Source organism: Anas platyrhynchos, chromosome 1 (genome assembly GCF_047663525.1).
Source record: "Anas platyrhynchos isolate ZD024472 breed Pekin duck chromosome 1, IASCAAS_PekinDuck_T2T, whole genome shotgun sequence".
Lineage (NCBI taxonomy): Eukaryota > Metazoa > Chordata > Aves > Anseriformes > Anatidae > Anas > Anas platyrhynchos.
Genome location: NC_092587.1, coordinates 85,113,871 through 85,139,734, shown reverse-complemented (window position 1 = coordinate 85,139,734; position 25,864 = coordinate 85,113,871). Strand labels below are relative to the sequence as shown.

The following is a 25,864-nucleotide window of genomic DNA, read 5'->3' as shown; positions in this document are numbered from 1 at the left end:
AACTGCTTGAAAGCTGACTCCTAGTTTGGTGGATAGATCTAATGATGTTTCAACAAGTTGACTGACTACAGATGGGCAAACATTGTCCTGCTTAGCTCCGTATCTCTGCTTCAGATATTACTGCCACTCTTGGAGAAACTCAAGGAGCCACCATGCACAAAAAGAAGGAGTCAATCTGGTATAGACACTTCTGTGAGTGTGACGGTGGTATAACTTCCACTTGACAAAAATTCCCCTGCTGAAGATGCTATTGTTTTGAATGCAATTATCTTTTACAAGGTTCATCCAATCCACCTAATCATCCTTATCTTAATGTGCTTTTCCTTCCTACATTGTCACGTAAAATCCATTTCCTTTCAATTTACTTCAGATCTATCTGCATCTAGATTACTGCAACTTGGATGCAAGGTAATTAAATGTGGTTTGTCTGAGTAGAAAGGCAATGAATCCTATTACAGCTTGTTTATGCTACCAAGTAATGCAGGTTTCTCCGTGCCATCCCACCAGTGTCTTAACCCTACCATAGAAAGACTGTGTTTTAGGCCACCTGCAAGCTTCTCTGTGCATTTTGTCCTTGGGCTGTCTTCTGAGATCCCTGATTAATACAACTTGTTTTTTAGGTCTGTGGACTTAAAAATACCTATCCTACTAGGATCTGCCTCAATAGCTCATACCATGCTGACTCTCACCCACACTTCTATTTCTGACAGAAATATTTAAGACTGCTAACTCTGTCTTCATGGTTAACAAGGCTACAAGGCAGGGTTTTTGTTGTTTGTTTATTTTAGTTATTGTTTTTACCCTTTGGCTAAGATGCAGTCTGGTGCTAGAATTCCTCTGTGGTTGATGGGACTTGACCCTGGCCTTGGCCTCTCATAATACTATGTGCTCTGGGAGCTTGTAAATTTATACTCTGAATCCTATTTCGTGTAGTACTTTCACCTTTTGGATGCTACTGAGAAGGAAGCTGTTTGGTAGCAAAAATCCTGGATGTCTTAATGATACAGAGGAGGTTTTATGATTCTCTGTAGGTCAAGCATGCACTGTAAACCCACCATTGAGACATACTTTAACACTGGTTCAAGAAAAGGTCAAGTGAGGTAAATCCACCTCTACAGAATAAGGTTCAAATCTTGGATACTGTTACAGGGTGAATGGAGTAAGGAAGTCTTGCACTGACTTATCTTGTACATTGTCTGAAGCTTCCTCATGGGTCAAGAAACCTGGTGGTTCCTTCTGAATAAATGTTTTGGTATTGATGAGTTGTGTGTAGGAGCCCTGGGCTGGGAGGAACAAGGGGTATGTGTGTGGTTCTCTACAGTTCTTTTAAGATACTTTCTTTGAAATCCATGCTTGCTCTGCTGTAAGGCTAAATGGTATAGTATAGACTTTGAGGTGATCAATAGATTCACTTTGGTTGAGATCTCTTGAGCTTGTGTTTGCTTGGGGCAATACAAGCAAGGTGAAAATCATGACCCAACTCATAGGATCTACCTGTACAGAAGGTAATCCTGTCCAAGTAAGGACCAAATAAATAAATAAATACAATCCCTTTCCACCATTCTCTTGTTAAATGGGTTACAATGACTTCCTGTTGTAAAATCACTGCTGACTCAGTCCTTTTTACTCAGCCATTTGTTGCACAAAAGCTTTTCTGTACACTGGCTTATCCATACTGCCTTTCTCAGATGCTTTTGTAGTTTTTTTGTATCGTTACTGAAAGGGTGGAGAACCAGAGCTACAGACAGTATTCAAGATATGGATTTACTATGACTTTACACTATGACCTAATGATGTTCTCTCTTGCTCTCTACCAGTTCTGTTCTCTCTACAATGATAACAATACCTAACATTTGATTTTCTTTTTCCATGCCACCAAGAACCAAGCTGATGTTATCATGAAACAATATATCATAACTACAAGATCTTCTTTCTGTGGTTGGCTCAGGACCTATCAGCTGCATGTGGAGTTAGAAATGTTCTTCCCTGTATGCACCACTTTATCACTCCATTTAGACTGAATTTCATGTGCTATTTTATCAGTCTTGCACAGTCCTTCTGCAATTTTTCATAGTAAGTAAGTCCTTGCCTTTATTATCTGGAATAACAAAATTCCAATACTTGCATGTGGCTATATTATAGGGAGATAGAGCTCTACCTATAGAGGACACTTCTGGAAAAGTCTTGAAGCCTGTCTTAGATCCTAGAATTGCTTGAATGGGTAGAAAAACCTTGGTATGGTGAATACTGAGTCTGAAAGCCTGCGATGTGGGAAAGGGTTGTCTTTGAATGTTGTATCTGCACACAGGTAGATTCTGTTTTCTGTTCTGCTTTTCTTTTCCTTTTCTTTCTTTCTCTGTGTTTATCTTGTCTGTGAGCTCGTGCTGGGCTCTAGCCCTGGGGTTTGCAAATCTTTCTGCCACTTCTGTACACATAACGGTTTTGAGGAAGGAGAAAGGCAGAGGGCTTCTCTGAAGGATGGATGTTGTATGACAAACCTCTTGTCTTTTGGTCCTTGTGAAAATGTTTCTGTGCCAGTCTATCCCTCTAGCCATGATTAAAGTTGTGGAGATCTCTTCTTTGTAATCTTGACTGTCTATTTAATGACTCCTTCCAATTCTCTCCTCGCCTGGTGTCTGGCTTTTCCTGGATTTAACTTGCTTCTAGCCCCTGAGCAAGCTGCTGTCTCTCAGGCTTGCTGGAGCAGCATCTTCCCTTCTTCCATGCTAGCAGCTCTGTCCAGCTGCTCACATCTTTCTCCTTCCTCACTGCTCCACCTGCATATGCCCCAAGTTCACACAGCCCTCCTCATTTGTACTCTCCATCACCCTCATGCAAAATCCCTTGCCTTATGCCCAGTTTCTGATTGATGCAGCTCCTCCATCTAGGTAACCTGCACTGCTTCTGCTTTTCTTTTATCCTGCACTGCTTTTGCTTTGATTTAAGCATTTGTATTGTCACTTTCTTTCATCCCTTCCTTTAGGAAGGAGTTGTGCCCAAAGCAGCTTTCTCTGCTTCCCTTTCTCAGTGAGGAACTCCAGAACAACTGTCTCCTCTTGCTTTCTGAGTGACTCTGTGTCCTGCCACGCTGAGAGCTATTATTGCACACACAAATGTGCATGGCTGGAAGAGAGCTTGGGAGGAAAAAGCACCAAAACCAGATGCATGTGTGTGTGTCTAGGATTTATTTTTTTTTAATATAAATTTTTAAGACTGCCTAAAGCAGCAGGGTGGGTGTGAGAAGAGTGTAACTTCTGTAGCATCACCTGCTTCCTCGGGCTGATTGGGTGGAAGCCTCCACACAGGCTGGAGCGGAGGCGAGACCAGCGCTGTCACCCTGCCCATGAGCTACAGCACCAAACAGCAGTAGCAGGGACGGCTACAGCAGCAGCAGGCACGGGCTGATGGCGGTGGAGGAGCAGAACATCCCTGCAGCAGCGAAACTTGTGCACCCCACAGCACAGTGAAGGACGGAAGAGAAGAACGGAGCTGCTTCCAAGCTGGTGGAGAGCAGTGGCAGGCAGAGGAGCCTGCTCTGGGGGGAGAGAGGGATCAAAGCACACAGCAGTGAGCTGACAAAAATCTGCGTTCGGCAGCCCAACTTTGTGCCTGCACTTGTGTGCCTGCAAGTGGACTGGGTCTGAGCTCTGTTACATTCTGAGCCTGAGTTATTCCAGCCCAGTGACTCAATTTATTTCTGTCTCGGCTCCTGACATTTCTCTTTCAGGTGGCTGCCGCCTGGTTTTGGGTGGGGCCGTGGGCTGGGGTGACTCATGTTTCCAAGCTCTTATCGGCATCAGTATGATGTTCTGCTTTTCTTTTCTGTCATATGGCATCCCGCTCCCCTCCTCTCCCTCCCCTCCCTCCGACGTCTCCCAGAGGAGGCGACAGACGGTCCTGTAATTTGGTTCCATTCGCTCGACTGGAGCAACACCTGCCCCCCTCTCTGGGGACGGGAGGGTCTCATCCCAAACCGTGCAAGGAGCCAAAGACAAATCTGAAGCCCACATGCAAATAGAGCCCAGGATAAAACAACACGGCCATTCTGGGCAGGAAAGGCAAAATCCGTCACCAGGGGAAGAGGCAGGAAAAACAGAATCGCCGCTGAAGAAATAAATAAGAAGTGCCAGGAGATTGTCTTTTCCTTTTGGGTCGGCTGCTATTGTGGTTATTGATCTGTCCCACCCTGGAGAATAAACCGAGAGTACTGAAAAATAATGGCTGATATTAGAACATATTTATTCGCCCTAAAAGGACCGGGTTAATTGGGTTACAGGATGGCTAGATACATGAATAGATAGATAGAATGTCTCTGGTATTTCTTCATGGCTATATAATGGAAGAGATCCATTTCTTTGTTGAATTTCACATACAACATCCTCTCCAGCTCACCCTCCCCATCTCTCTCCCTCTCCCACTCACATGTACAACCTTTTTTTTTTTTTTTTGTTAGAAATACAGCAAAGATATCAAATCACATCCAAGATGCTCATAATTTCTCTGCTGTAAATATCAGTGGTAATATTCTACCTGTTTCACCCACCTTTTGACTTGAGCAATAAGGCACTACTCATAGTTCAAGGGAAATTAGTACATTTATTTATAGAAGTTACTTTTGGCTTGCAGTTGCTGTAGCAGGGTTGGGATCTGTTTCTAAGGTTCAGCTGAATGCATTAGATGCTCTGTTTCCTAATCATACAACAAAAATGCATACTATGCCTCATGTCTGTGTATGTCCATATAGGTCTACAAATGTCTTAAAACATCGTATCACTTTATGTTAAAGGTATGCTGGATGTCCACAGTACTGGGATATTATAGATCTATACATTGGAAGCACTTCCTGCTTGTGAGTGCTGGAGGCTTCCAATCCATGTTTTATTTATCACGTTGAATCAAGCTTAAATCACCTCTTTTAGCCTCAGCTGAAGGTCCAGGGGTATCACTGTGCCTTCTTTGTCTTTGTGTATGCTTCCTTTCGTGATTTACAGGATGAGCTTCTTTTTAAATGTGAAATAATGGTATCTGAATGTCGCTTTAATGTTAGCTTTACTCACTACAAACCCAGAAAATATTAACTCCATATTTCTTCCCTGCCAGCTGGACAGGCTGAACATGATATAACCTTTCTTTGAGCAGTTCCACCCTGTTCCTCCTGTAATATTGTGCAAGATCACTTATTTCTATATTGCTGAGGGAACATAGACGTAGGCAAAGTAACTTTGATTACATAATTAGACTTTATCACTACCTAATGCAGACTCGCAATGAGATGGAGTTAAAGTTGTTTACTCCTTCTCCATAAATCCAGACTTTTGAGCACTTAGTCATGCAGCCTTTTTATTGTGTTAGCCTTGCAGCTTGGCCATACGACTCATCTCTTTCTCAAGAATTAAGGGGAAAAAAAAATAACAGTGGGATGGGGGAGCAAAACCTACATTTTGTTATCAGCAGTCGTCAGATACTAGATGACAATGAGTTTCCTTGATGCCAGCAGGAAAACACAAAAGTGGTCGAGCTGATGTCATGGTGGTTAGAGGACATAAGCAAGGTGGTGAGTGGATGGAAGTGAGATTGGATTTGCAGGGAGAAGCAATTTTGTCTATCAGATAAATGGTTGCATTCAGAAGAAAGGGAAACATCTTCAGGTCAAACACCCCCGATTCTCCTGCAGGTTAAACTTGATGCTTGATCCTGCTGCTACCACCAAAACCAAAGCCCTTCCTGCCCTCCCTCTGAGTGCAAGCACGGTCTCCGTTGTCCTGGGGGAAGGTAGGAATGGCATGGCCTGGAGAAGATCCTTGTTTACAAACCTGAGCAGTCCCCAGACTTCTTTGTGCTAGACTCTCCCGTGCTTGCATGGCAGGAGGATTGCCAAACAGGAGCCTATCCCTGCAGCCTACACTGCACAGAGGCCACGGGCAGCACGGTGGGGATGTTTCTGAGCATGTGAATTGGTGGAGAATCAGCTCTGATATAGGAGGGCCTCATCACTTGAGCAGGGAGTCCATGCACATGGTCTTGAGACCCAGGACACATCTGGGCTGATAACCACTGCCGGGTCTGCAACAAACTTCGCTGTCCAGTCTGAGTTTGAGTATCCCTCTGCCTGTGATGTGATGTGTTTGCAAACCCCAGAAGAGGGAGTGAGGCCAAGGGGGCAGGGGACACTGGTTTCTCATCTCCTTATCCAGCAGCCCATCTGTCTGAAAAACCATTGGTGGCTGCAGTCACCGTGCTCTCCCCTAAATCATGCATTTGCACATTTGAGAAGGAAAAATATGCTAATCTTTTTATTAACTAAGTCTTACTGAATTTTGGTAGCCGGTTACTGAATTTTGGTTTGCTGGATGGCAGGATTTATAATATCACTTGGACAATTATCATCAAACTTGACCCAGCGTCCAGACTTTGGCAGAACCTAATAAACAACCCTGTCCTGAAGTAAACCAGCTCCAAAGTTGGTGGAGCTTTTTCACTGAAAATTGCTGGATTTTATAACTGTGCATTGAACTACCAAGTCTGTGTGCACTCCCTTGGGACTTGGGAAGTGTGCATTGGTAGAAAGTGGAATTAACAGCCTCTCTGACAGGTTTTCTGCATAGAGCTTTTCAGCTGGGCAAGACCACACTTAATTAAACCACTGTGCAAAGTGTCAGCCATAAAAATGGGAGGGGAGGGAGGGCTTTATCTCTAAAGCAAGTAACAATGGACCTGCTTTTTCTGCTGCATGCCTCCTGCCCAAGTCAATGGCAATATTCAAATTATAGGTAAAATTAACCCCTTGTGGTAAAGAAGAAAAGGATTTAATAAATGAGGTGGCACAGAGCTTTTGCTTTACTCAGGTGATAACCTTTCTGTTACTGAATCTGTATCTGTGCCATTTTTCTCATGACAGTCTTTGGCAGTGGAGCCTTGCATAAAGGAGAATGGCTGAGGTTTTTCTAACTGGGCAAAGGGCCCAAGATTTTTGTTTGGTTTCAGTAGAATTGGACCTGACCAGAGCGGGGTCAAAACCGAATTTAAACAAGAGCAAGAAAACCCACTGCACATGGGCAGGATGCAGCACCTACATTTTGGTTGCAAAGTCATACGTACCACAGAGTGATGCAGCAGAGCAGGTGCTTCCCAGACCCAGGTTTGATTTTGCAGCCTGAACTTGGAAACATGAGGACAGATGCCAGTCGTCATGGGGAGAAGGTGAAAGCAAGGGTTCTACATCTCACATGGATTTGTGCAGTGAGCTCAGCTGAGAGCAGCTGGGGCAGGGGAGCTGTGCTGAGGGATGGCAGCCATGCCTGGGCAAGAGGCAGGTAACCTGTTGAAGCTTTTCTATGTACAGCAGGAGCAAGTGTAAAATCCTTATTCACAAGGCAGACTATACACTCTGTCAAATCTCCATCTTATAGAAAGACCAACAGGGAAAAATAATTAGGAAAAAACAGCTTTTATTTGATACTTTTATTTATATGCAAAACAGCTCACCATTCATGAGATATGAAAAACGCATCAGATAGAAACCAGATTTATCTATTTTCACTACAAAATATTGCATTATATAAAGCAACAGAGACACACAAAAAAACCCTGAAAAAGACTAAAATCTTTGGATAGCAGATGTGTTTTTTTTTTTTCTTTTTCTTTCTCGTCCCCAAAATGCGCTTCTTGTTTTAAGAGATTCACAGCAAAGAACATGAAACATTTTCAGGTTATAGAATTTTTTGGTTGTCACAAAGGAAAGCAGTCCTGGATTTACTTCTTCTTCATCTTCTTCTTCCTTTTTTTTTTTTTTTTTAGGAAAAATGTCCTTTCCTAAAAATATACCGCACACATACACACCCACGCTCAACCCCACACACATACAGGTATGCACACACGCACATATACACCCACAAAAAAACTACTTCCCTTATAAACGATTTGCAAAGTACTTTTCAGACATAACTATAGATCAGAATAACAAGTTTTAAAAAAAAAACTCTTCTAGTTAAGTGCTAGTGGTTGTTGATCCCACACACACGCACAAAAAATAATAATAATAAAATAGAAAGAAAGAAGGAAGGAAGGAAAGAAAGAAAGAGAAAAGGAAGGAAGAAAGAAGGGAGGAAGGAAGGGAAGAAAGAAGAGTTCAAGAGCAAATGTCTTGATATATATAAAATATACTTGTAAACAGGGAGGAAGGGAAGGTCTGTCATACACAAGTGCAATATAATCGGAAAAGAAAAAAAAAAAAGAGGAAAAGAAAAGAAAAAGGAACACTGTATTGATCCCAACAAACACTTATAAAGTTAAACGTAATATTCCACAGGAGAAAGTGTAAACACGCGACTATAGAAAACAATTGGCACAAAGTATCCAAAGTAAAATTGCCACCACTCTGAAAAATAAATAAGTCTTGAAAAAAATAAATTGTCCACTCCTTCTACCATAAATAAAAAATAGTTATTTTTAACTGCACCCATGGGTCACACGTTTAAGGTCACAAGTAGATGTTTTTGGATATATATAAAGGGGCACTTGACAGCCTGAAGAGACAATCTGGTTTCGCACCTCTCTGCCGAAAAACGCGGCCGTTCCGCGCCGCCGGGGCTCAGCCTCTGGAGCAGAGGTGCGGGGAAAGCTCCCCGAGCCCGGCACCGGCAGCGCCCGGCCCCGCAGCCGGCCGGGTGCGCTCGGGGCCGGGCTCCCGGTGCGCGGCGCGTCCCGATGCGGCCTCCGCGGGGCCGTCGGGGCGGGCGTGCGGGGGCTACACGTCCAGGACGTGGTTGAGATAGGAGATGTAGCAGATGGCCAGGCGCAGGATCTCGATCTTGGAGAGCTTCTTGTCGGGCGGCAGCGTGGGCAGCAGCTTGCGCAGCTCGGCGAAGGCCAGGTTGAAGGCCTCCACGCGGATCCGCTCCCTCGTGGCGTGGGCCGAGCGGTACTTGGCCGTGGCTCGACGACGGCGCCGTTTCTCCTCCCGGCTGAGCGGCGGGGGGTGCAGCCCCGGCCGGCCCCCGGCACGACCCTCCCCGCCGCCCCCGCCGCCGCCGCCGCCCCCGCCGCCCTCGGCCGGCTCCGGGTCGGAGGCGCAGCAGCCCAGCGCCCGGGGGTCCGCGCCCCCCAGGGACTCGGGGTCGGAGGGCGCCGACGAGGGGTGGTCGGAGTCGGCCGCTTGGTCCGGGCTGAGCATCATCGTGGAGGGGGCGGAGGAGCCTTCCCGGGACAGAGAAGCAGAGAGAAGGGGGTCAGCGCCCCCGACCCGCAGCACCGCCCCGTGTCCCGCGTGTGCTCCCGCTACTCCCCCCTGTGTAGAAACAGGCCCGGGAAGCGATGAAAGGGGATGCGGATTTATTTCTAACAAACTAGCGTCCAGAGGCTTAGCATCGGGCTGGTTTGTTTTCCTCCATCGCACGTCCTCCCCTGCCAAGCTCTGCTCCACCGTTTCTCTTTCGGGCTCCGGGCCGCTGGCACGATGCTTTTAAAAGGGGAGACAGGCTCAAGGCTCCCCGAGCACAGCAAGGCCAGTGGGGAAATTTATTTCCCTGGTCAGACCTGCGGGATCTGATGGATCTGCTGGGCTCTCCTCCTGCTCTTTTCTGTGAGCTCCTCTTTTTATTACTATCGCTATTATTATTATTATTTTTTCCTGCTGCTAATTGTGCTCAGATAGCGGTTTGCCAGCGACCAAATGGGGACGTTTGGAGGCTCTCAGGATTTGTTATTTAGGGGTGAGATTCAAAATAGAAACAAAATAATAATAAAAAGGACCAAAAACCCAAGGCAGCGGCCGAACTTTTCCATTCCTTTAAATTTTCCCTCCTCTCCCCTCCCTGCGCGAAAAGGGTGGGGGGAAAGAAAGGGGAAATAAATAAATAAATGCGGACGTGCCTTTCAAAAGAAAATTGAATCGTATCTTCTTGCGGCCTCACAGAGCACCATCTGTCATGTAGACAGCAATACAAATCCGAGCGCGTACGTGGACATGCCGGCATGTAATAAAACAATACATCAGGCACCTCGTGAATAACCTTGGACACAAATGTGTGTGTGCGTGTGCGTGTGCGCACAGGGCTGGGGTGTCGGGCGAGGTGGGGAGGAGGGCACACCACCTCCCCAGAATTCAGATCGCCCAGTGTTGCCACGTAAAGTTTCCAGGCAAAGTCCCCCCCCTCGGGTCACAGGGGAAAAAATAATAATAATAAAAAAATATATATATATAAAATCGAAGACGTTAGAAGCAGAAATAATAAGGAGCATAATGGAGGGGCACCGATCGGGCGAGGGAGAGCGCTCCCCGGGGGAAGCCCCGGGGTGGTGGAGGGGCAGAGGAGCTGCCCCAAAAGGAGCCACCGCTGGCCAGGGCCGTCGGAAGGGCTTCCTCCCCTCTGTTTTGGTAAGGAGCCTTGCACTAAGCAGGCCCACGAGGCACGGGTAGGAAATAAAAGCGGCCAGCGCGCAGGTCAGCTCTCAGCGGTATCAGCGAGGGAGAATAAAATAAAATAAAAAATAAAATCACCTTTCGATTGAGATCCAAGTGAGCGGGTAGAGGAGAAAGCACGCTACCAGAAGGAGGATTTGTAGGGCGGTTGTAGGAAAACGGGCAATTACGGAGGTGGTTCGTGGAGAAAGTTGCTTAAAGGTTTCTCCACGGTGTGTGTTGAATTTTCCTGCTTGGTTTTATCCAGACGTTCCGTTTTGGCGATCCGAACCAGAAAGAGACTTTGTTTTTATTTCCTCTCCCCTTCTCATCCCCCCTACTAAAGCCATGCCCGTGCTACCTGGAAAAGGGATATATTGTTAGGGCTGCTTACCTCGGTGGAGTCGTTTGCACAGCCGCTGTCTCCGGGTCCCCTCGCCCCCTCGGCGATTCCTTTACAGTTCAAATGACCCTCCGGGAGCGGAGCATGGAAAAATTAAAAAATCAAAATCAAATCAAATGAATTACGAGCGGAAAAGTGTCCTGCTCGGATGGGGAAGGGCAGCTCTCATCCCTCGCCGCGGCCTCCAGCGCTCCAGAGATGGGAGATGTTATCGCCGTGCTTGTTTTGCGGAGTATAAATAACAACTTAAGTTACTTACGATGCATCGGGGAGGAAAAAGCTTTTCCCCATCAAAGTCCTCCTCCGCCCGTTAATTCGGGGCAGCGGGCTACGATACGCCGGCAAAAGCTGCGAGTCGCGTTTTGGGGGGGGAAAAAAAAATTTAAAAAAAATTAAATTGCGCTGGAAAGTGCCGTCTCCCCGGCTCTTCGTCCTGGCGATCAATAACAAAAGGGATGCGGAGATAGCACCAGCCGGGGCTGCTCCCTCTCCCCCGCCCCCCGGCCTCTCCTCCCGGAGCCCGGTGCCGGCTTTGTTCCGCCGGTGCCCGGCCCGGTGCCCGCCGCGGGTCGGGGTGACAATGCTTTGCACCCTCCTTCTTCTCCCCTCTGCTTTTTGTTTTGGTGGTTTTAGGGTTTTAGGGTTTTTTTCCCCTTTTTTTTTTTTTTTTTTTTTTTTTTTTGGTGTAACGTGGGGTTTTGTTAATTCGCTGGTCCGGCGGAGAGCGGCGGGAGGCGGGGGGGAGAGCCGGTCGGAAAATAAATGTTTGGCTTAGTTTTTCTGCTGGTCCTTCAAGAGCTGGCGACGGGGGAAAAATGGATAAGCGAACCCCCCATCCGTCCCCGAGCTTCCCAACTCCTCCTGCATCGCTCGGGTGAGAAGAAAGAAAGAACTGCGAGCGTGGAAAAGAAAACAAATACACAAAAATCTCGGCGCGGGGTTGGAAAAGGCTGCGAGAGAGGACGTCGGTGAGGAAAAAGGTGCGCTCACACGCACAAAAAGAAAGTGCAGTTCCTCCTCCCACCCCTCCCGGAGTGGCAAAGGAGCCGAGGAGGGGTGCGGAGGGTGGCAGGGGCGAGACGGGCAGGCAGACAGAGCGGGAGATGCGTGCGGATCCGCTCCTGGTACCGAAGGGTTTAGCCTAGAGATGGTTGGGAGAGATAAAGGCTGAGAGAAAAGGGGACGGCATTTTTTCCCTCTTAAATTGATATTTAATGGGAAATCCTATTGGACAGAAACCTGGACACGAGTCGCTTAATTGGACTTGACATCTGTCACAGTGTGGGAGTTTTCACAGCCCAAATATTTTCAGCAGATCAGATTCTCGCTGAATCTGTGCCACAAATTATAACAGTCGAGAGCAGCCCGTGATATAAACCCTAGCCTCTGGATATACGGTCTCTAGCCACGCTCGCTCCCACCTTCCCCGTCCCCCCCCAGAATATCGGATACCCACTGATCTAGAAAAACACCGCTGGCATTTCTCATGCAAGCTAATAAATAAGCTTTAAGCATCAATTTGCATCACGGACACCGAGCCTGTGGAGAATCGCCGGGCTGATTTTCTACTGAATTTATTTTTGCTGTCCCTACGTCCAGTCCGTGCTCCCCTTCCCCCCTAACCATGGTGCATGGCAAGCACAGACAGACAGTCTGTCTGTCTGTCTCCCCCCTCCTTTCCAGCACACAGACAATGAAGCAAGGGAGACAGCCATGGGTCTGTGGCTTTCCTGCTCACAGGAGGGTGGATGGAGCTCGGTATCTTCCTGCTGGAGCCAGGAGGTGCCTGTGACCAAGGTGACTTCTTGACACCACCTTCTCTGCTCTGCACCCCTTTTCCCCATTTTTTTCCATTAAATGGGGGCTGGTACACCTTCCTCCCTGGGGAATTTCCTGGAGCCTGTGCTGATGCGATCCCTCACAAAGGGGCAATGGGAAGGGTGGGCATGGTGGTGGTCTCCGGCAGCTTGTTGGGAGCTTGGACTCCCCAGGGTTGCTCCTCTCCCTGGGTCCCATCAGTAGGATGTGTGTGTGGGGGGGGTGGAGAGGTGGTAGGAGAACAATTGCAGGGGTCCCTGTGGCTTGTCCAGTAATACATGCAAAAGGCTGAGAGGTCTTTGAAAGGGGAGAGGTTCTGTTCTTGTTGCGGTTCACAGGACCTCAAAGAAAATAAGTAGAATTCCTGAATAATTTTGGGTTTTGTTGATTTTCATTTTTTCTTTAAAGTAATAGATATTCGTGCAAAGAATACAACCTCTCTGCATGTCACCTAGACCAGGGCCATTTGACCAGCAGAAGTAACATCTGCAAGAAAATGCTAATCAACGTTTTTTCTACAGAAACTTGACAATTTCTCTTTGTTCACCTGTCCATACCAGGTCTCCAAGGCAGCAGGACACGGTCACTTCTTCAGGTGTTCTGAATCCATCTACTGCCACTGGATCCATGGGTATCCAGCATGGTTCCTGGCCCTACAGCAGCTTGGCTGCCATGGGACCCATCAAAGGCTCACTGCAGAAGTCAGAGTGTAGAAACACAGTGCAGCCTCTGGCTGGGAGGGTCTGAAGCACGTGTGCCCTGAGCCCACCTCTATGCCAGTCCTGGAGACCTGGACCTATGGAGACCTGGATCTGAACAGTTCAAGGTCACTGTCCCCTCACATTGCAAGAATTAAGGTCTCATTCCACTGAATTGCCATCATCCCGTGCTTCTTTGCCTTGAGGAACTGCTCAAGGTGTAAGTCTGAAGCCTCAGCCCATGGGAGCTGCAGGTGATGGAACAAGTGTTTGGCTAAGGCTGCCACAGATAGCAGCCAGGAAGCTGTTAATTCATGCAAGCCACCCTGCTCCCTGCTGCAGATGCTGTCATCACATGGCTTGCTTTTTATTTTTAATTTCCAGGAAGAGACCGAGCAGTTGTTTCTCAATGCCCTTTGGTTACGAGCAGACATTTCTGACACCTCTTAAAGCGCTGTTTTCTACTGCTGTGATCCAATTACCCCACTGCTCTGCTCCCAGCCGTGTTAAACCCAGAGGTTTCCACCCTGCCCTGGGCATGCGAGGCCCACGGCATCTCCCCAGCTGCCCTGCTGGGATACCGCAAATCTCACATCAACTGCAGGAGCCAGGGTGCAGCTTCTGTGTCCCTAAGAAGACAGTCAGAGATTCTGGAGCTGACAGCCTGACCCTTTTCTGAACAGAGACTTGGAGCCCAGAAGCAGGGCCAAATTCTCACAGTGGAGGTCACCAGAAATGACCCAAAATTCTGGGGCAAAAGTGCAGTTGATGGAAACTAAAACCATTCCATTTTGTCAAAGGATGGACAACAAAAGCTCTTTGTTCAGCTCACTGTATCTTTTTGATTAGAATATGGCCTTGTGCAAGTGAACACTATGGGAATCAGCATGGTCCCAAAGCAGGCTGCATAGGCCACCTGATGACTTGTATCCTCAAATACAGTTATGGCCCACACAACCTGTTGTTTTTCACTAAGCAAGAACCTCCCTGGCATTAAGACTAACTGAAATGCCCAAATGGTGTCAAAGGTTACCTCAATGGCATGAGTAACATTGGTTTGGCTTCCCCATAAAAGGTGAAACCAAAGCCTCTGAGCAGCACCTGATGAAGGGAAAGTGGATAGGAAAAAAAAAAACAAGGCATAACAGGGGTGTCAAGTTTGTATCATGGATGTCCAGGGGCATTGCTTGGCTGTGGCTGTACTGCAAGCCAAATCCATGCTAGTGAATCCTGAGGCTCAAGTGGGCAGACATCTCCTGGAGAAGAACCCAGGGTTATTTTTTGCCATGCTGGGGAGCTGTAAGGGAGCTATCAGCAACTCTTCTTCTTTACCTGACTTGAGACATTGCCCCCCAGAGCTGGGGGTATAGAAGAAGTGGAGCTGAATTCCTGTGGATGGAATTGCAGCCCACACAACATATATTTTCTTCGGAGCAAACTCATACGTTTAATGACAATAAAATGTGGCTGAGAAAGACTCGCTCTGAACAGAAACACATTCCACCTTTGTCTCTACAAATCTCACTGCAAAGCTCTGTTTTGACTTCCAGGGCTCTCTGGCAAGCTAGTAAAACCTTGTGACCCAGACTGCTCACTAGATGGGACCTAACATGGAACTAATTTTAGTTAATTAATTAAAGATAGTGAAAACAAGCTACCAACTGCTGTCAGACTTACAGCCCATCAGTAAAGCATCACAGGTCACCAAACAATATTGACTGATAGATGGTGTTCAATCTTCATGAGAGACTCCTAACGCATGGTGCCCGTGGGACCAGGCTTAGAAAGGCAAGATTAACAACAGAGGCATCTGCAGGGTGGAGTCAGAAGGGGAAGACTGAAAACAGCACTGCCACGTGGTGGTGTTTTTTGGAAAGGGGCTACGTGCTTGCATGAACATCTCAGATTCACGTCACACGATCGTTTGTAGGTAATGTCATTGGTGAGAACAGGCTTGAGTTGGCCCTAATAGTTCACACAAGTGCAGCCCTAATAGCCCAGAGTCGACATTTGTCCTGCAGAAAATGTCATTCTGGCCTGGCAAAGCACAAGAGTGAAGGAACCCAGCTGGGCCCTCCAGAGCTGGATCAGGTATTTGGGCAATCATTTTTCACTTGCAGTCAGAGCAGGGCCGACACGGGGAGACATCAAACACAGGGACCCTCAATGCCACTTTTATGGTGTTGCTTGTCAGAGCAGAGCTATACTTCCATTACCGACACGTCCTCTATCTGTCTAAAGGACAGCTTTCCAGAATGCTAGAGAACATCCATTCTCTTTTATAGCATACGCCATTCAAGTTGCTGGCATATGCTGCCCATTGAAATAAATGGAGCTTGTCACTCTTGGATGTGTTCCTTGGAAATAAACGGTCAAACAAATTAGAACGCTGAGCCATGAAAATCCGTGTCCTTTTGAAAAATCTGTGCTGGGTATAGATCAGCGGCTCTGTTTGTGGTTCCCTTGGACATTTGGGTGATATTTTTTGTTTTCCACCAGCCGTGTTTGCTTTATCTAGGCAGTGGGATTGAAGCTGCTTTAATAACTGGTCATGAGCCTCGAGGATGCTGGAGGGAACAACCTGGAAATGGGGAATATGAAAAAAGAAAGGAGCTTCCCTTCTGGACCACAGGCAGAGGTATCAGAGCTACCAGGTCTGGATGTGAAGCAACACTGGTGAGGTCTGCCAGCATCTGATGGACAGACAGGTCCTCTCAGATGGCCCCTTGCAAGTGTGAGGGTGACTGTCCCTGGGACCGGCTGCTCTGTTTAAACCTGTAATCTCTATGCCAACTAATGACTGAAATCGGGGGGTTTGGACAAAACCCTTGTTCTTTTTACCTAGTTCCAGGTTTTGGCTCATGACCCTTGTTTTCTGTGTTGGCTCCAGTCCTTTCCTTTGCCTGTTGGATTAGACCAGCTGCAACATCAAGACCAAGCTCTAGCTGCTACTGAAAAGAGCCAGGCACCATCACCAGGCTGTCTATGACCATTCACTGCCATATAGTTTGACTTTAAAGATCATCCTTGCAATGTTAGTAATCACTCACAGCTCTCTTGAGGGTAGGGTGTCTCAGGAGATGGAGGACGGTGTGGAGTTTTTAAAGGCAGAAGGGATTACTGTGAGCACCTCTCTCCAGGTCAAGGGCCATAAGACTTCCCTCGCTGGTTCCTCCAAAAATGAGCACGTATCCCTCAGAAATAGTGTTCTCTCTTGTTCTAAACATCAGTGGTGGTGAAGGATCCACTATCAACCTTGGTAAATTATTCCATCTGCCTGCTCTTCTTGAAAACACTGATACGGAAAATAAGCATGTGTCACTTCAGCATCTAGCCACAGGGTTTTCTTACATCTTGTGCCCAGAGTTGTCTGTTATCATACTGTCAAGTTTAGGTTGGGACCTTGTGAACAGGTGAATTCATGTGTGCTGTAGAGCTGATTTGCCTGTATGCACCAGTTGGTATCTTGGACTTTCCAGTTAAGCAAAGCCTAGCTACAGCTACTGCTGCTGCTGTGGTCAGACATCCAGAAATTTTGGACACATGGGAAAACTCCACCTGGGCAAGCATTTTTGGCAGAAAGAGAAGACATGCCTGGATAAATCCAAACATCTGCTGGTCCTTCCTAGGTCACTGTTCATTAGTAGTGGCCATATCAGTTCTGTAGCTTTCTTTTTTTGTTAAACTGAACAGGTCTGAATGCTGCTTTACTCCTAAGGTGGTTCTGGTCTAGGATATATCCTATTCTTCCTGTTCATAATCCTAGACCAGTAATGAGATGCTTAGCATGCTAAGCTCCGAATATAGAACAAGAAATATGTATTATGGTTTTCAGTGTGCCTATAAGAACTTAATGCAGCCAAAATTCTCCTGGGACAGGCATATTAGAAATTGTATCACAATAAAATCACAGAAAACACATTTAAAAACCCAAGAATGGCCACAGTGGGTTAGACCAGAAATATCCTGTTTTCAGCAGTGACCAAAGAGAGTGCCTGGGAAACGTGTAAGAACAGCATAAACCTATAGTGATACTTCCCCAGAATATTCTCCTGACATCCGGTTAATTGCACTTTAATGCACTGGATGATCTTTTCTTCCATGAATTTGTCATGTTGCTTTTTGAATTCATGTGAACTTTCAGCATCCATAATTTTCCATGGCAAGGAGTTCTCTGTGAGCCATTCAATTTAGGCAAACACATAAGGAGATGCTTGTAAATATGTTTGCAAATAAATTAAGCAAGTTTGCTGTATTGCTGCGGCTTCTACTGCTCGTGAGTGCATGAAGAGGAGCGTTGAGTACGTGGGCAGTAGTGCCATATGTTTTCAATGAATGCATTTGGTTGAAAGCATAAATAATGAGTGGAATACAGCCAGTTAGGGAAAAAGGGAGGAAACTCCTGCTGCCTGAGCAGGGGGAAGGCAGCAAGAGCAAGGCCTGGCTCCTTGAAAGCTGCTGATCACCTCAGACCTGGGTCAAGGTCTGCAAATACAAGCAGCCCTGCACACACACACAAGTGTGTTGTACACCTTGAGCCATGGGAAGCAGCTGTGTGGAGCAGGCAGTAAAATAACACACAGGCAAACAACCAGTGAGTACTCTGCAAATTAAGCAGGATAATTAGGGGGACTGTGGTGATTTTCATACCTACCTGGTGTGCCAAGTAGTGTGTGGGCATCCCAAGCACACATGGCTGGGGTGGGACGATTAGTGATTGAGGGGAAGCAGACACAGCATGCCTTGCTACTGAGGACCTTACCTGTACACGTGTCTGCAACTGCTGGCTGCCAGGGTGAGGAAAGAAAAAGTGGATGTCAAGATTAGCTGGCAGCCAATGCATCTGTCTTCTGTCTTTCACTCCCCCACAGTCGAGGTGGAACTTGGTTATTTTTAAATCTGATGTCTGTGTGTGTAGCCATGGGGAATGCTCTTTCTTGTGGAAAAAAAAAAAAAAAAAAAAAAAAAAGAAGGAGATTTTGAAGCCACCTGTATTCCATAAGCAGATATTTCTCCCTCCATTGATGTGACACAGCCCACTCCTCCAGGTTTCCTTTCTATCTTTTGAAGAAGTAAAACGAAACCCAGTGATCGTATTAAGACAGTTTAGGCCAGCTGATAAGGAAGAAGCACTGCATCTGATATTTACAGCATAAGGACTGCCTCACTGGATCACCCAGCTGCTCAGACCAGTGCAGTGTCCTTTCCCCCACCATGACCGGTATTGGGCATTTCACTGGTGGCTGCACTGAGCACTCTTGAAGATGCTGATGCAAACGCCTAGTGTTGCAACCTGAAATAGGATGTGCCCATATGCAACAGAGGTCACAGGCTAAGAGCACATCTGTAGGAGAGACACAATGGGTACCTAGCAACAAGGCAGTCATAAATGTCATTTTAAGGTTTGTCTCACAATGCAAGTGGCCTATGGTAAGCAGGTGAGTGTCATTTAGGAGCTATTTAATCAGGCAGGCAGGTGGAAGGGTGCTTATTTGTTAACCTAAAGACATCTGGGTGGCTCTGTTGTGCTATGCCAATAGGCACTCTTGCCCTGTGTTGATAGCAGAGTCTTGGAGGAGGAAGAGGGGAACAAGGTGAGTAACATTACCAGATCTAGTCTTCTGTCTTATAGCAAACTGTAGCTTGTTTTTTTCCTGGGCCAGAAAAGGTTTGTTTGGCTGTTAATTGTCCCTGATGATATTATTTCACATAAATTTGTTTATTTTTATTTTTTTCTACATCATATACCTTCCCCCTTCCTTTTGTTCATTCTGAACATGCTATCAATTCATTTGCCTCCTACTTCTTGATTTTTAGAAGCAGTTCACAATCATACTCTGCTCTTCTCTTCCATGCATCAGTTTTCCTAGTCTCCTGCTTTTGCAGACTCTCCTCGTCAGTCTCTTTTCCAGTCCCAGAAACCCCAAGTCTGTTAGTCACTTGTTACTAAATGATCAAGGTAGCTTGCATAGGAGCAGATACCAACATTCACATCTGTCTTTGCCCTTCCTTTACTTTGACAAGTTCTTTTATGTCATTTGGAGTGAGGAAGGGACCAGAATGTACTTGCTAATTTGTGGATACATCATAGATTCATACAGTGTCACAATGGTGCTTTCAGTTATGTCATGTACCCCTTTCTTCCCATGCTTGTCAGCTCCCAAAGTGGCTGCATGTTCAGTCCTCTTTCTCAGTAGTTTTATGCCTGGGTGAAAGGTCTGGAGGTTTCTGGGGGTGATACTGGATGAAGAGGAAGAGAGGACTTCTCAGCTCTCAGCCCTCTCTGGAGTCAGAAAGCTGTTTCAAACAATTTCACCTCTCTGTGCCTCAGCTTTGTCCCCAGGAAAGTGGGAGTTTCCCAGTCTAGCACAGAAGAAATGGTGTGAAATGAGGTGAATGTCTCTGAGATCTGTGGGTGAATGTTGCCAGGAAAGGGAAGGACGGTGTTAATTAGGGTCAGCCCTGATTATATTAGTACAAAGGAAGCTGAAACTATCTTCCTTGCATCTCTCCCTACCTTCTTCAGTGCTCTATTCTCACTCCCTGGATTACCCTTGTAAACAGGGACTGGAACTAACTGATTAATAATGAAAAAGCATAATGAAACAACGTTAATGCCTGGAATGAGCAGCAAGTGTATTGCTAGCATTGGAGTGTACAAGGGTGCAGACTGACAAATTTATTTCCACTTGTACAGTTTGGGCCACCTGTAACTGGCTTTACACTTGCTCTTGTGAGTTGTATAGTCATTCCTGGCTCAGGTGCAAACCGATTTACATCCTGTGCCTTTGCCCGAGATTGTCCATTACATTTAGGGCAGCTCATAAGGGCCTAGACACCTCTTCCTCACCATGCAACGTATGATAGAGTGAAGGAGAGCCAGGCCCAACTTTTCATCTGGCAATGAGGAGCTCTCCTATGACCTCCTTACCAGCTGGTGCCCTGGGCTGAAACAGCTAGTTTGTTTATAGGTCTCCAAGAAGTCACTCAGGCATAACAAAATACTTGGTATTCCTAATAAACAATTTCCAGGGAATACACTCAGGAATCTAAAAAGCCCTTCTCATAGAGGGTCACACCATTTCCTATGCTCCATCTTTGTGCAGGTTTCATCCTCCTCTGTGCTTCAGCAGCTCCTTCTCCCTCATCCTCCAGAAGTCTGGCTCTCCAGTCCTAAGCATATGGAAGATGGTGTTGGGTCTCCTGCAGTCTCTGTCCTTTCTATTGACAACCTTCTCCCATCTCACAGAGACTATGTAACATCACTCTCCTGGTGTTTGAGATCCTCTTTGGACTTATTCCAGTTGGTGTCACAAACTCCTGGATGTTCCATTCCTCCTATTCCCGTACTTTTGACCTATGTTGTGTGCTGTGGGCTCTGGTGTTGTTTTGGTATCTTCTTCTTGAACATGTTTCTTCATACCTTTCTCAACGTGAAATCTGTTGCCCACAGCTGTCATCTTTCCTGTCTAAACTCCCTATTTGCTCTTCTTTACCCCCCATGCTGTTATTTGTTACAGTTCATCATAAAGAATTCTCAAACCACTTAGTCAGGTGGTCCTTCATTTGAGGTGAAGATTTACCAAGATGACCAGCCGGTCAGTGCTCAATCCAAGCAGACAATGCAGCCTCCTTGAAGGATAAAATATCCTCCTCTGTCTTCAGGATTTCCTCATGAACTCAGACCATTCCTGGGTGCTTGATGTTGAAGGCTGTGGGTTGGAGGGAGAGATGTTTACATTTTTGTAGGTTGTAGTCAAATGTTTGATTCCCTGTAGATCCAACTCGAGTGCTTTTTTTTTTTTTTTTTATCCCTGTTGGAGCTGTGCCCATTGCCCCAAGAAACACTTGTTGAAGAACTTTATTATCATACTACCTGTTTGTAGAGATTTCTACCCATTGATCTCAAAATGTTTTTAAAATGTGAACAGCTTCATTAGTCTTACTTAGTATGTAAGATATAATGGGGTATGGATAAATTACAGGCGCAGATATAATCTGGTAGATGACAGACAGGAACGTGATCAAATCTTCTCTCTACTAGGTTTCAGATGTCAGGAGTTTGCATCTGGTAGGAGGACAGACCCCTGCCTACTTTTATAATATGGCTTAGGAAGAGTAGAACCTATTGGTGTTCTGCTAAATTAAATGGGATTGTGGTCCTAGGGTCCTTGGTGCTGGCATTCACTGGACACAGTGTTCAGGGAATATTTCTGAGGGAATCCATGTATATACTGGTGGCATTTACAGTCTTTGTAAGGACATTTATGCAACACTGGGTTCCCAGGTCCTCAACTCAACCAAATCAAACCTCTGAGTTGGTGTTAGCCTGCAATGGGACTCCAGCTGGCATAGTTTGTTTGTATACAGGGTCTAGGTTCAAAGAAAGCAAGATGTACGTAGACCACCTTGAAGTCCTCTTCTTGGTTTCACATGTACAGTCTCTTCCCAGCTTGCCTTCTCCATAGTCACTTAAAATATGGACTTTGAGTGGTGAGTTGCCCCACTCTGTGTACTGGGTATTATCTTCCTGACAACTGCTGCTCTGCAGTATTGAGCAGAAGCTAATGCAGTTTGATTCACCGCTCACTTAGGGTTGACAGATGAGCTGGCAAGTCTTTTTGTGGCTGTTTAGGCTACTTTCAGATCCAGCTGTCTGCCTCGTCTATCAGCCACAAGTTACTGCCCCTGTGACAGAAAGTCTCAGCAGCTCCAGTTCATCATATGGCGTCTCAGTGCTTTTAAGCTAATGCACCACACTCTGCCATGGAAGAGCCACAGGAGGACACATGTTCCCATTTGCCAAATCTGCAAAGGGAATAATGAGAGAAGGATCACCAGGAAGTTCTCCAGCTACTGCTGTGAGGCTCATTAAAGTTCATCTGTCAGAGCACATGGGTAAATTAAGAGATGGGTTACTGGACTTGGTGTCAATGCCCTGTGTGTAAGTAGACTCCAGCTTGCATGGTTTGGAAGCTGCAGCCCAGCACTGGGTCCTTTGAGCCTTAGGTCCTAAAAGAAGCCTCTTCTTTCCTGATGGATTCAGGATTTTTCATGTCCATATCTGTATTTTGTATGTTATAGCTGAAAAATGAGTATACTTTTCATTTGTAGCTTGTCATCTCAAGGAAAACTACAGGATGGGTCACGGGGGGAAGGAAATTATGGGCTGCAGCTAATAAATGGCCATTTACCAGGACTGCAAAGACTTGATGGATGGAGGGTCTCCCAAAGTCATAATTTCACAAGCAGAATTTAACATCACTTCATGGAGCTTGACAAGTGTATTCAAGCTTCCTATGCAAATCCTTTGAGATAAGAGATCTTCCAGTCTGTGAGGTGGAGGAGCATGAAAAAGCAGCTGGAAGAAGAAAATGAAAAAGACTACAGGTTGAGTCAGGCAAGATTTGATTTTCTATCTTCTTAGTAACTTCTGAACGAGGCTCTTCTGAGACTGTGAGCACAGACTTGCTTGGGAAATGTGAATTCCAGAAGTGTTCAGCTTTACTCATGGCTTTGTTGATCTTCACCTTAAAGAACAGTTTGCCTGTGGCTGGAATGCTGTGGCATAGGGTTCTGGGCACCACCAACGATCAAGAGCACCCAGCTGCATCCAATGCAGGAAATGAGTATAAATGTGAGGCTGAGCTAAGAGCATAAAGGATGCTTGGAGAAACAGAGTGGTAAGACATGAGAGAAAACCTAGACAGGATAATGATGTCTGCAAGGTTGCTGATCTGCACTGGGGGCACAGTTGTGACCAGAAAGGTTAATGTCTGCTGTTCCTGGCCTCAGCTGGAAAACACTGTGAAGTGCTTGCTGAAAGGAAGGTGTGACCCACAGATCTCCTTCCAGCCTGGTAGGAAGGTGCTTCCAAAGACTGGACTGCTCTGAAAATCCCGCTTGAAGAGCACATTTTTTTTCTCTGAGGCTGTGTGATAAGGAAGGTATCTGGAGGTCCCAGATAGGAGGACAGAGGGTGGTAGGGCTGGTGGAGCCGTTTGGAGATGGTGTGAATCTACCAGTCCTCAGACTCGGCCTGCAGCCAGACCTGTGTCTCCTCCCCTGTTCTGTGGTCCTTGCTACCAAAAGCAGGCCATCATCAGGTGCCAGGATTGGTTTCATGGATGCTTCCATGTTTTTTACATGGCAGGCATGTGGGGCATTGTCCCCTTCTCACGAGAGCAGGAGGAAGGCAGGAACTCTCTGCAAATGTTTAGAGTGGGCATCAACATATCCACTTGCCCACAGCAGGTCCCAGGCCTGCTCAGGCCCCTTGTATGGCACCTCAGGTGTCTTCCCAATGGCATCTTCCAGCAAAACAGGGGGGCTGCCCCATCTCCCCTGCTGACACAATGCCTCCTGAAGCCACAGCAGAGGCTGAGACTTTCCTGTGGCGCAGATGTTGGTGTCAGCCTCCTCACCAGCCTAACTGCTCTTCAGGCAGCCGGGAAAAGCAATCATTGGCAAATGTAATGAGATAGCACTGGGCAAACTATGTAAATACTGTTTGGGCTACATTCATAATCCCACGCCATGAGACGCATTTTCATGAGAGAGGCAGTTGGGCCCCCTTGGATAATCTTAATCGTTTCTGACATGAAGGCTTCTTCTCCTATTTCATGACTTATTTCCCCAGTATCATTTAAATGTATTAAAACACTGTTAGCGTAGAAAGTAGGCATCATGTTAGCATAATATCTAATCAGAACTACCCTGCCTGTCCCCGCAGGGTTTCTTTATTTATTTATTTTGTGTCTGTTTGCGCTGTTTTCTTGTTAGATTGGAGAGCCCTTCCTTGACATACTCATTTGTTCTGCTGTATAATAGAATAGGATCTTCCTGAGCTGCTGACATCTGCTTTATTCTTGAGATCTGCAACTCTCAGCTCACAAAGCAACAATGATAATAATAATAGCAATAATAATAATCATAGTGCTAGGAAGACTGAGAAGTGAAGTTAAGCATGAAGAAGAGAAGACAAAAAATAGAAGAGGAGAAAATGGACTGGCAAAGGGCATTTTGGTCAATGTGAGTGCATTTTTACTGGCCCTGATTCTCCACTCATTTACCCAAGCTTTATGATTGCACTGCCCTATGGTCTGCAATTAATTTCCTTGTGACTTATAATAATGCAAGGGGGAGAAGATCAGGCACTGTGGTGTATGTGATCAGGACACTTGTTCACAGGTATATTCAGCTCTGCTATTGCTCAAGTACATTGCTTTGATTCCTCAACGGCATTGCAGTATTGATTTTGAAGGGAATTAGTTTCTTCAGTGCTTCTGAGGATCTGGCCAGTGTGATTTCTCAGGGACTTATTCAGCTTCCTCCCCCACAACTTTATCCTCACATGTCACAGCTGAAATAATTGGCCTTGCACTATATCAAACAGAAGGGATGCAATCCCAAAGGCTGGGGGAATCATATCCACAGCAAGCCTTGACAAAAAGCTGTGTGAGGAAGAGGGTTGTTGGGCTAAACACTGTCTGAAAAAGGCTTGGAAGCTGTGAGCCCTGGGTCATCTTGTCTGAATCCTGCTCTGTTGAGATAAAGCAGGGCTTTGTACTAACGAAGGGGAAGGAAAGATGACAGGGTGCTGCGAGGAGGGAAAATGAAGTTAAAGGAAAGAAAGAAGGAAAATAAGGAAGAAGAAGGAAAAAAGGAAGGGAAAAAATGTTCCCTGCATTGCAAAGATCAGGTCATTCTGAGCTTCAAAATTCCTTGAGAGGGAGAACTTTACTGAGTATATTAATTTAAATGTGGCTCTCACACCACCTCCTACTGTAAATCATTCACAGTTAGGAATTTCTATGATTTTTGACTAGAGATGGAGCCAAAACTTGGGACTTGTGGTGTTGAAAAGTATGAATCTAAAGATGAATTTCATGGCTGACATCAGCCAATGTTTGGACAGGCAAAGAGGGGTTTGAAATTAGTGAATTCAACCCATCCTGAGAAATTTGGAGTAGGTAGTCCTATTGTTCTTTAACCTAAGGCCCTTTGTCATAAAAACAACTTAGCTGAGCAAGTACAGAGTCCTGGTAAAGCTGTAACTAAATTCATAGAAGAAACAAAAGGACCCAGACTCACAAGCAAAACTTGGTCTGTAGTGCTTGCTGTGCTCACCCTGATTCAGGACAGCCCAGGCTGAAGTTCCTGGCTCTTAATGGGTTTCCCAAACCTTCTTTCTCCTGTCACAGCTCTTGGGTCTTCTCAGAGGTTCAAGTTCACACTATTATAGTTATTATGGTGTTATTATTTCCTTAACTGTACATAGGTGTAAGTGACATTTTACAAATACTGGTCAAGCCACTCTTCTGCTGAGTTTCTTATGTATATAGCATGGAGGCACAAGTCAACACATGACAGAAAAGAGGATCATAAGAAATAGAAATTGAAAAGGTTTATATGAGGTCCCATCCACTCCCTTTTTATCCTGGCATACACTTATAAACTGAAGTATCTTTACCAGTGTTTTGGCTAGCTTTAAAAATTCGAGCCAGCAGGGCTTCATATCCTGTGGGAGGCTTTTATTTAATTCGT

General features: G+C 46.0%; 1 protein-coding gene across 1 annotated transcript; it reads right to left on the bottom strand.

Moving 5' to 3' along the window:
- Window positions 1–8,064: 8,064 nt before the first annotated feature.
- On the bottom strand, window positions 8,065–12,117 carry NHLH2 (nescient helix-loop-helix 2). The gene is made up of 2 exons (XM_038173475.2): window positions 10,794–12,117; window positions 8,065–9,195 (listed from the first exon to the last, which is right to left on the bottom strand). The coding sequence occupies exon 2, from the start codon at window positions 9,173–9,175 to the stop codon at window positions 8,747–8,749; it is 429 nt and encodes a 142-aa protein (XP_038029403.1). The 5' UTR covers window positions 9,176–9,195; window positions 10,794–12,117; the 3' UTR covers window positions 8,065–8,746.
- Window positions 12,118–25,864: the final 13,747 nt, after the last annotated feature.

Bases quoted from the DNA above. Each gene is read 5' to 3' on its own strand.
- NHLH2 (XM_038173475.2), bottom strand. From the start codon at position 9,175: ATGATGCTCAGCCCGGACCAAGCGGCCGACTCCGACCACCCCTCGTCG.